Source organism: Natrix helvetica, assembly GCF_964273705.1.
Source record: "Natrix helvetica genome assembly, chromosome: 3".
In the NCBI taxonomy this organism is placed as follows: domain Eukaryota; kingdom Metazoa; phylum Chordata; class Lepidosauria; order Squamata; family Natricidae; genus Natrix; species Natrix helvetica.
The window spans coordinates 78,479,923-78,492,061 of record NC_138549.1 but is presented as its reverse complement, the minus strand read 5'-3'; the positions used below and the strand labels follow the sequence as shown (position 1 = coordinate 78,492,061).

General features: G+C 34.9%; 1 protein-coding gene across 3 annotated transcripts in view; it reads right to left on the bottom strand.

Annotated features, from left to right (window-relative positions):
* CAMSAP2 (calmodulin regulated spectrin associated protein family member 2) overlaps nt 1–12,139 on the bottom strand; it is a gene marked incomplete at its 5' end in the record, with an annotated part of 115,204 nt that overhangs the window by 27,498 nt on the left and 75,567 nt on the right. For all 3 annotated transcript variants that reach the window (XM_081947709.1, XM_081947707.1, XM_081947708.1), the window contains 2 exons: nt 8,819–8,958; nt 10,653–10,794. In XM_081947709.1, coding sequence (XP_081803835.1) covers nt 8,819–8,958; nt 10,653–10,794 — 282 coding nt within the window. The remainder of the gene's footprint in view (nt 1–8,818; nt 8,959–10,652; nt 10,795–12,139) is intronic.

The following is a 12,139-nucleotide window of genomic DNA, read 5'->3' as shown; positions in this document are numbered from 1 at the left end:
TAAGAAATAGTAACACTCAAAAAAATAAAGTCACAAATAAGAAAGAAAAATGGAATTGTGCTAAACTTTGTACTGAACGTTTCCATCGCTTTCTGTTCTTGCAAGCCATTCCTGCTTTATAATAACCATGTACTGCTTCATAGTTTTTAAAATCTCTTTCTTTAGGAAGATCTCACTGACTCACTGAAAACTAGAGTTTTCTTGGCCTTTCCCTTTCTCTTGACCCTGTTCACATACGCAGAAGTGTCCAGGTGGATGGGCGGAGCCTTCGGCCGCCATTATTACCAGTTCAGCCAATCCAGGCTGAACTTGCAGCAACCCACCTTTCTTCACTCTTTCTTCATATATTTGTTTTTAAAATAAGTCGTTCTTCATTTTCAATGCACTGTTTTCATACTGGTCACTGAATTTTATAATCAATCCACACTAATACCTTTCTTCCAAATGTCAGGCATGGCCAAATGTAGCCTTCATGGAAACATTAAACAAGTTGCACAGCCATTAGATAAGCAAGCCTAGCCTATTTAGCATTTTTCCAGGGACACATGGATACCCTATAATTTTCAACATTTTCACAGTATATCACTCTTATTTTTTACATTAACCTTATTAGAAGTTCCTTGAAGAACTCTCCTATATTCTCTGAAACTACTTGTTCTTTCTTTATAGCTTATACAATATCTTTCTATCTTCCTAATTTTTTCAATAATCATTCTCTGATATCATGTTTACAGTCTCATTCCACCTGTCTTTTCGTTCTTCTTAGTATAATTCCCAAACACTTTGTAACATTCACTTTGTTCTAGCAGTTTCCACATAATCTTTCCTAACATTCTATACATCCTATTTAGACATGAAACTATCTTTGAATACTTTTTCACACAAAACTAGTATGTCCTTTTTCTACAGTCAATATACATTTATCTTCATTTCTTTCACTGCTTTTCTATCCTTCTGTGACTATTTTCCCTAAGATTCATTCCTGACATAAATAATAGGTTATACCACATTTATCAACCCTGCTGCTTTCCATCAATATGCTGGTCAGGGTGTAAAGAAAGGAAAAAAAGAGGTTAACAATAAATGAGGGTATTTAGATGCAATAATGGAAACTACGGGAATTCTCCTGCAAGAATTCTGTAATGTGATGAGAAATAGGGTACTTTGGAGCATTTATTAAACATACTCTGGTTTGTCTTCAGATGTATAAATCTTTTGCATTTTATCTAAACATAATATCACCTTTGCACTCTTTATATGCGTTCATCACATAAATTAAATAAATTATATATTAAGATTTATATTAATTTGATGCCTTGTGTATTAAACTATAAAGTTGAAACTAATACATCTTTTTCTTAACCGAGGCTTACCAAATAGTCACCATGCCCATTCATTCTTGGGTGTTTGACAATGCAATTGCTTCTTCCATATTGTCATCCTCTTTCCCCTTATCTACTCATGTTATTTTACAAAATATTTTTTCTATGGACTGCTACATGGAAAAAGTCATCTCTGAGATAGTGGAATGCAACATACAACTAGCATCAACAACCTACATGACCCTGGTCCTTACTGTGTGACATATAACTTAGCTCTTCCATTCATAACTAATTTTATATTTTCATTTCCATGCTAGTATCCAACAACTCCACTCAACAAGATCAGACCATTTTTATTGAGATATATTGTACATCTTCCCCTTTCTCCTAATTTTACAGACCCACACCGTATCTATTTTCTTTCATTTCATTCATTGTTTCATTGTACTTACTCCTACATTTCCAGCTGCAATCTTTCCCTATTTCATGGTTGTCACCACATGGCCTCACAGATATTCACCCACCCTCTCACCATTGCACCACGGTTTTGGTTCCATACTTCTTCATAGTAACTCAGAGAAGCTATAGACTAGGTTACCAGTCATAGTTGTACTTGTGTCACATACAGCAGTCCGTCAAAAATGGATGGACAATACTGGTAAGTTTTGGCAACTTTTGGCTGATCTGTTATAAACACAAATAAGCCAGGTTTTATCAATCATGTTCAAGGTATCTATGCAGACTAGGCTCCCTAATCAAGATATTACCTTCCAAGCCACATATTCTTGCCTGCATCCCAGCAATTTGAGAATACACGCATGTCTTAACACATATTTAGGACTCCTATGATAATAACCTGGTAATTACACATATTGTTCAGCAGTGAAAAAAACCATTGGCTTAGCTCTGCTAATTCTATATAGGCCTTAATAAGCTAAATTCTAAGAATTCTTTATAGGACTTAATAAGCTAAATTCTAAATGAGGCCTTTGCTCAGACTTATTCATTCGTGTTTATCTTTGTGACCTAACAGAATATTACATAGGAATTTCAGTTTTACTACTGTCAATGTTCAGATAGTGTTATGCTTTAATGTTGTAATTGGGGTTTGCTGGAGAAACCACAATGGCCTGGTTTGCACATAATGACAAGCTGCAATGAATGCATTCATTCATCATAATGTTGAAAATAAACCATATTATGGTTTACTGTAATTGTGAACCCAGTCAGTGTTTTCTATTTCATCCAATTTAGGGGGGAAATCCCCCAGCTTCCTGGTATCTTAAACCAACTTCAAATTAACGATTAGGAGCCCACTATATTCCAAAACTGATAATGATGACTTCCAATTCCAGTAAAAGAAACCCATGATCAAGGACTTCCTAATTTAGTAATAGTTTTTATCAAGGGAGAAACAAAGAGGAAAGAGTAGCTAAGCAGTAACATGATCATTCACATGCAGTGAGTGTCTCCTTTAGCTGAAAACAAGCATCTAGTTGCCATAGTTATCAACCTTCAAATAGCACTGGAAGAGGAAAAATGTACTGCCTTTATATTCAGCACAATATTGAAAGTGAATGGAAACATCATGAAATTTTACCATTCAAGGGGGGAAAAGGATCATTACAGTTTTTTTTCTTTGCTAAAAATGCATTATATTGAACAAGTTTCATATAATAGGCAAAGACTCCAACTATTGTTTAGTGTCATCCAAGATGCTTGCATAAATCCAATATAACCTCTAATTTGTTTATAGAGATATCATATTGAAAACCATTCATTTTAAAAGCAGCTTGTGATGTAAGGATGGGGGTAGGAGGGCTGCTTTAGAAATCCTATCCATATTGTTCACTAATACCACCACTTATTTATAGCTAAAAATGGTCTAGACTCAATATTTTAATCACATTTCAAAACCATTTAGCATTTTTTAACCTTTTAGATTTCCTTTGTAAATATGTTCTAACTTTTTGTTATTGCTGTTACTTTCGAAAGTCTGTTACTTCATCAAAAATGACATCACCAGCAATGAAGAAAATAAAAATTCCTTTATTCCATGACAACACTGAGAGATACTGATGTAATTCTCTTGCTTCAGAAAAAAATATTGGGCACTGTGGAAAAACTAGCCCCTTACACTATATTCCCGTGATGGTGAACCTATGGCACGTGTGCCAGAGGTGGCACGCACAGCCCTCTCTGTGGGCACGTGTGCCGTCGCCACCTGCTCTTCTAGTTTTCAGTGCATGCATGGACACAGGCCAGCTGGTCTTCATGGGTGTCAGAGCGCTGGAAACCCAAAGACCAGCTCGCATGCGTGCTGGAAACCTGAAGACCAGGTGGCCAGTGCGCACATTCACACCAGCTAGCTGGTCTGTGGGTTTCCAGGGCTCTGGCATGCATGCATTCCGGTTTGGGCACTTGGTGCCTGTTAGATCGGGTAATGGATAGACACACACAGGCTAACGGTAACAACAGCTCTTTATAATACACAACAAGTGAGAACAATCCAGCGAAGGTTGAGTCTGACAGCAGCCCTTTTATAGGGAGCTGTCAGACCCTTCGACCAATGAGATTAAACCTCTGTTCCCGACGGAACAGAGGACCTTGGTGGAAACCACTATAGCTGAAGTTAGTATCTAATCGTGCCAAAAAGGTTTGCCATCACTGCTATATTCCATAATAGCATTACTGGAAACAGATGACTGCATGGAGACTGGTGTTGGAAATCTTTTATTTTGCACTTTATATTTAACTGTGTTAGAAGACTCTGTCTCATTCCTGAAAATACTATATACAGGTAGTCCTTGACTTACAGCCATAACTGGGACTGGAAAATTTGTTCTTAAATGGTATGGTAGTTAAGTGTGGCATTATGTGATTTGATTACTTTTTTTGCTGCAATCCTTAAGTGATTCCAACTTCCTCTAGTGACTTGACTTGTCAAAAGTCAGCTGGGAAGGCTGTAAATGGCAATCATGTGATTCCCCAGGATGCTGGGGAATCAATGTCAACATGAACCAGTAGCCAAGCCCCCTGATTATGATCACAAGACGGCAAGGATGCTGTCGTGGTCATAAGGGTGAGGACCAGTCACTTTTGTCAGCACTTGTAACTTTGAAAGGTTGCTAAATGAATAGTCATAAGTCAAGGGCGCCTATAAAATTAACCAGAGCCTTGATTTATTTCAGAAATATTTAGACGTCTCGATTAAAATATTAAGTACATATTACTTGTAGTCAGTAAAACTAGACCAAACCCCCTCCCCCCCCAATAAACTGATATTTATTTCAGGTAAGATAGTAACATTTTGGATTGATGATTCAGAAGTCTTGGAGAATGGTACCCAAACTATTCTGAATAATGATGTGTTCTGCTTAAGACACAGGTGAAGAACATTTTGAGGTGAAGCTGTGTCCTGCTTCTTTGAATGTCATTTTAATATATAAGGCACTTTGGTAAATATGTGTACAATATGAACCTTCTTACAAAAAATACTTTCACATACATATCTTTTTGCATGTCAAACATTCATATACATGTCATTTTCATTTCAAGGATCAACCTAGTGATGGTTATTCTTTTATTTCCAAGAGGGAAAAATGATCTATGTGGATACTTTAACGGGACAACACTATGGGCCTGAGGTTTTCTTTGTCTGCCCTAAAATATCACAAGGGCAGCCCAACATCTGGATTTTCTTTCCTATAGATACTTTTTTTTGGTTGCAGATACATTTGAGACTTCATTTCCACAGCTCAACCAACATGGGAATGGGAATCCTTTGAGAGATATACCTTTCAAGAGAAAGCTTACCATGTGATCTCTTTTCCTACAAAACCAATTTGGCATTGCAATCATTTGTTATCTTTAAGAAAGCACTGACACAAGGTGTAACATGGAAGCAACTTTAGCATTAATTTGAAAAAAATGGTAATCTTTTAAAAGTCTACAGGTGTGGCTGTTTTGTCTCAGTGTTGAGTGAAGCGTGATGACTGGAGCTGACATAATTCTGGCTGACTAGCTTTTTAGTAGAGAGGATTTTAAACAGGGTTCTTTCAACATTAATATTTTAGAGAAAGCTGATGCATAGATGAATTCAGGTTATTATGCAGGGCATGTGTCACAAAGAAGAGTTGGAAAATTATCAGTTGCTTCCTCCATTTGCAAGTAATTAACCCTCAATAAACGAGTATGACATACTTTATAGTATATAATAGAAAGCCAAAAAGAATAGGAAGCTTTATTGTGTATAATTAAATACCATGTATAGATCTATTTAGGAATGAAGTTTTCAAATGATGAAGGAGAAAAACTGAAATGTATTTATATGGAAGCTTCCCAAACTGTTCCTAATAAATGTCTAGTTTGATTTATCAGAAACTTAAAACTTAAATAAATGTATCACTGGAAATGTACACTAATCGGAATACATTAAAATGAAATTTCATTGCATACAGCTCTCAAAGGGTCACCACCTCCAATAAGCATGACAAAAATATAATAAATACATAAATAAGTAAATAAATAAATATGCATATACCCACATATCCACATATTTTATATGACACAGAGAAGAAACACAGTCTAGTTCCAATATATAAATGTATATGGCGAGAAAAATGAAACTATATTGAAAAAAATAGATTTTAAAGAATGTAGCCTTACTTCAAAAAATACTTGAAGATTGTATTTATTTTCCAAAAATGTTGATTAGATTGTTTTTTTAAAAATTGCCCTGTGGGAATTTAAACGTTTTTCATAACCTTGATATTTTGGTCAATCCCACTAAAGATGGCAAAAATCTAGCTTCATTCAAGGAAACAAGGCTTTCCCACAACATTTATACGACAAATCTCTTGTTGATTAGGGCTATCAGGCTTGGACTAAACAATTCAGATGACCAATTGGTTATTAGAGCTTTCTAAATTTATGTGCAGCTAGCAGCAGCCTGATAGCCCTATCCGTAAAGAATCATCCAAAGCACATAAAAGAACAGATAGACCCAATACACCATCTCTTCTATGGTCTTTTTCCTCTTTATCGGCCGTTTATGTTTCCATTTTTAACCCTCTTGTTCTCCCCATCTTTTATAAATTTTGAAAAGGATTCACAGCCATAAAGCTATTGCTGGAGTCTTATTGTTAACAGCTTGGTGGTTTTACTAGCGTGTATTCAAAATCTTGTTTTTCCTAATCCTTAAACCTTGATTTTGCACTAAACTAATTACATAGACTAATGGTTTAGCCTGCCCACACTTGCTTAAAGGAGACTCTTGTGCTCTGCAGGATGCACATACTGCAGATATGTTACAAATCATACAACAAGCAGCACATTCCTCATTGGAAAAGCAATTTAAAACGACACTGAGAATATCTACGGCAGATTGCAGCTGCAGTGGCACTCAAAACTGTACTGATGCAGCAGGATGCAGGGGAGGTTTATTCACATTTTAAAAGCAGGTTATGACAAGAATGTGGCTGATGTCCCTAGCGAGACGTGTCGCAGGGGAAGCGCCTTGGGATCGTCGATATCCCAGCTACTAGGGGGTCTTAATTTACCTGAAATCACCCCCTAGAGGCGATAAACAAGGGCTCTCCCACATCCTGCTGATCTCAGGGAGTCCACAAACTCCCTTATTGAAGCAGAAATAGCTTCCCAAACTGGCAACTGGGGAAGCGGCCATTGCGAGCCGCTATGAAGCTGTCTATATGTCTACTGAAATGGATGCATATCATATTCTTTTCAACTGAATTTAATTTCTTTTGAGCATTAAAATATGCGACCAATGATCCCAAAGTAAAAGGTTTTCAGTTTGGTTAGGCATTCTATTGGCGTTCACTAACAAGCCAGAATTATTCCAAAATAGCCATTTTAGAATATTAGAATAAGTGATCTCCCTGGGATCACTTAAACGGAGGTGCCAGGAGTCTAAGATTCCATGGCACAATGCTAGTTGAGTGTTTTCTTGTCAAAATTCTGACAGGAAATTCTGGTCGCCCTTTCTGTAACATTTTATTTGTTACATTTATATCCTGGCTCTTTCTCTACAAGGTCAAGACGGTTTACAGATAGATTTTTCTGTATTTCATCTCTAAAAAAAGAAATCTTTGGGAGGTTGGTTTAGTCAGTCAGAAAGTTTCTGTGACAGAAAGTAAAAGTGACTATTTCCATCTTGATCCTTGCCAATCCCTTTACTACACTACATAGTTTACTACTTATTTACATATGATGAATACGTTTATGAAAATGTTGACATTAAAATAGATTTTTTTTCTTCAAAGAAAGGGCTATGCAATTTTATAATTTAGAATCAGAGCGGAAAGACAAAATTTATCAGGTTATATTAAGCAAGATTCAGTCATATTTATATCCTAACATTAATTAGATTTAGAGAAAATCAAGTTCATTTATCAAGATATATTAGGCAGGATTTAGCTATATTTTTATATTTCATTTACCGTGCATGTCTACCTTACATTTCTCTTGAATTAAAGCACTTTTCATAGCATATTGCTTTATTTTTAATTTGGCAATTTAAATGTCTCATACGCCTTCACTATAGTATGCTAACATGATAATACCCATTAGTTCAAATGTGCAAGTCTAAGGAAATATTAACAGTGGTGAAATTTCAACCAGGCCAGAAAAGCTCTTTACTTTTTAATTTGAAAGTCTCACAAAATAATTTATGCAACAGTAAATGCCAGAGACTCTCCACCCTCAAGCTCAGATTAAACAGATAGACATTATTTTCTTTATTCAGAAAATAAGCCCAAACTCTGTGTATAATAGTTCACTGAGACACAGTTCCCAGGAAAGGTACATCAGATTTAATCTTATTTAACTTAATCTTAACTTAACCTTAGTTAAAGAGATTAAGCATCTTTTTGGAATGGAAATCTAAAGGTTATTAAAATGCATGACTGCAAATAGACAAGTCAATTCCAGAATTATTTGTTATTTCCAGTCACCTTGATACAATTATAGTGTTGCCTTCAATGAAACAGAAAACTCCTTTTTTGAATTCATGAAAAAGGAAACTGATTAGAAAAAGAGGTTAGATGCAAATACACCACACTAGTAGTTCCAGTCATGGTGTCTGAATAATTTTTCCTCCTCCCGCTTTGAAAAGAAAATGGGCAAATTTATTCTTTTGAAGACTTAGCATAATTCCAGATTATCTGTTTACATTTTGATAGCAAACCATAAGTTTTGATAAACAAAATTAATTCGCTCCAGTTAAAACACTGAGAAAATGTACTCCATATTCACAAATATTGAAAGATAATTGATTCAATGCAGGAGAAAGCAGAGTTGGTATAGGAATGAAAATTTATGCAATTAATAAATCACTATTGGAAAATAAATAAAAAATATGTTATATGGTTTAATTATGGAATAGCAAAGGAAAGCAGTAGTAGTAGTACCTGAGTGCATTTATACAGCTCTGGAGAGAATAAACCAACTACTACAGCCATCTTGTTTTGTATTACCTTTACTGAAGAAGCAGCATACAACATATCTTCCAGTGCAAAATGACAACATTGGTTTAAGTATTCCTGACAAAATTCCTGGATCAATTGCAGATTGTACAAACTGTCAGCCAGCGACATGGTTTCCTTCAAACAGATATCTATATATGATGGAGAGAGAGAAAAACGATAGCGGCGCTACAATTCCCAATATTCAGAAACAAATTGAAAACCAGAACTCATTTCTAATATGCTATATATACTATAGGATGTTACCTAGTTTGGGTAATGAAACGTTTGCAAGAAAACAACCAAGCTCAGACACCAAGGACTCCTCAAATAGGGTTTTATTCACAGCAAAGCCAATTCACAGTTAGGTAAACTCCCTTAAACTATTGATTTTGTAAACAATGAAACTACTAGACACAGAAAACAAAACAATGGACCTGTATTTTGTTGAATTATACTTTTGGATTTTTTGCTGCCTTCAAGTCAGCTTTTGAGTCCTGGTGACTGCCTGGACAAGAGTTTTTAAACTTCTTGGCAAAGTTTTCAAAGTGGTTTGCCATTGCCTGCTTCTTTTTAGGGCTGAGAGAAAGGGACTGGTTCAAGGTCTCCAAACTAGCTTATGTGCTTAAAATGGAATTAAAACTCAAAGTCTCCCAGTTTAAAGCCTGTGCTTTAACTACACCAAACCAGCTCGGTACACATTAATAGATATCAATACTTGGAAATGATGACACCTAATACTAAAACATACTTCACAAATCAAGACACAAAAACACCATGTGCTTTTCAATTCACTTTCACTTCTTAGTAAATAAAAAGTTAAAACCTGAAAAGGGGATACTTTTGTATGGCTTGACCAACCATTATGGTTACATGAGTGCATTTAAAAAGGGATTCTAAACTAATAGCAAAATCTGGTTTGAAGTCAATTTGCTAGGACAGTTAATCATAATCCTTGATTCCTATTAATTTGTTTACATGTCTCTGTGAAAGCAAGAACAAGTGAGTGGTGTACTTGGGCTGTGCAATCATTCACATGTTAATTTCATTAAATTGCTGACTTTTGACCAGCGAAAACCCACTTAGTAGTAATTATTTACTGCTAAGCAACCAAATTGCCTTTTTCCCATTCATCTTCTCTATGAGATAGTGAAGAGGCAATCAGCTTTATTTCTATAATTGTACTTTTTTTGGGGGGGGGAGTTTACGTACAGATTTTAAACTGCTATTAATATTGTCTATTTTTTAAAAAAATAACCTTTATTAATCATGCTTGCAGTTCGTTTGTTTCTCTCATAGTTGAAGAAAAATATAAAGCTGGGATTAATTCAGAACAGCAATAATGATGCTGAAGGAATGGCAAAGGCACTGGGGGCTATAAACCAGAGATTTATGAAAAGTCTGTTGCCATTCTGTTAAGGAATTATTTATTGTCATACCCAAATAAAAGTCAATTTTTAATACATCTAGTAATTTCAAATATTAGTTTATTAAACATGTTGCCACAATAAAAATCTCACAGAAAAAAAAGTTAAATGCATATTTTATTTAAATTGAGAGTTAAACTTTCAGTTGAACCACACTAGTTTGGTGAGGACACCTATTCCCAACTTCATAAAACCACAGTTCATTAAGGTGGGAATTTTTATACTAAAGCCAAACAAGGATAGCACAAATATTCTGGTTTGAATTAAACCATGATTCTGTTATACCTGAGCCAATGAACTCTGGCTTAATGTCAATGAACAAATTGCAAAAATAAGTATTCCGTTAAAATATTATTAAAATAATAATCAGGCTAGTTTAATGTCTGATTAACAGGCTAATTGTAATCAAGCAGACTTACCCTCTAATCTAACAATCTCTGGGCAGTAAAAATGGATCAGAGCAGCTAAAGCACATCCATCTCTGCCATCTTTCAGCAGATTTTCCACCAAGGGAACACAAGGCAGCTGCTTAAGCAGAGTCTGTTCCTTCCGGTATCGAGCCTGTCATATGAAAAGAAGAAAACCATCCAGAAACATTTGTACAAAGAGTGATATGCTGGAAACTCTTAAACTAAATATCTACAAAAAACAAATCCATTTTTTTTCAAACCACACCTCATTTTCTTAATTTATGTAGATTTAAACAGTTCCATTCAGCGGCTTGCAGTCTTTAATCAAGTTTCTCCAACACCCACACAATCTTTCTAGGCCATTAATATTCATACTTAAGGAGTTAAGAGATCAGAGCAACATAAATGAGCAATGGCGTATAAAATGGGGCAGGTTACCATTAGGCTCACACACCATGGATTGCAAACCACAATGCTTGCTTTATATTTTGAATAAAGCCATAAACAAAGCACATTTTGGATGAATATTAATGCTTGAATTTCTGTATTCCTATTTCCTTATCTGAGAACTCAACTTTTTAAAAATATTTTTTTATTTTCTTTTTATATAAACAATCCATTTTCCATGTGTCGTCTAGGTACAAATATTTTGTGCCAACATTAAAATATACAATCTTATTCATTATTTAATCTCATTTTAGATTAATTTCCAATACCTTAAGTATCTAATATTATAACAATCCCATTGTAATTTATTTAACTCTATTAGTTATATTGATTATTAATACATTTTCTATACTTTAGATAACTTCTTTTACTATTAATTCTTATATCTGTTGAAACCCTTGATAAGGTAAAGTTTTGGTTTGTGAAGTTTGGAAGAAAATATTTTAAGATTATGATATTCCAATATTTGTATTTTCTGTCCAGTGAGCTGAAAGGTATAGTATAGCTTTAGTTTCCCTTTTATGTATTTGGCAGATGATTAATTTAAATCTGAACTAAACAAACTAGTTCCAAGCAATAGTTTACAGGTTTAATTGGTATCAAGGAGCCACAATTAACCTCAGAAATAGGATTTACATTTCGCAGTACATTAAATCATAATGTGATTTAGTTTTGTTCTAGCATTATCTGGGAATGTAGCCACTGTGCTTTCTAAGTCACTGCCTATGGTTTAACATTATGTATTAACTAGGTTACCAGTCAAATCAGTCACTCTCAACATAACATGTCCGGATTTGTTTCTTTTCTGAAACAATATTAACTGCATGTGTTAAGGAACTTGAAAGAGTCATAACTACGAAATGTAAGCCAGGCGGTTTTCTTGGCTTTCAGTTCTTAGTTATATATTCTCATTTGAATCTGTTTTTTTGACAACTATCCACTATTCTTTGGAAGCATGACAATGTATGCATTTGGGCAAATTTGAATTTGAATCCCAGCTCTCCTTGGATTCCGAAAGTTAACATATCAAACATTGCCCCAAACCCACC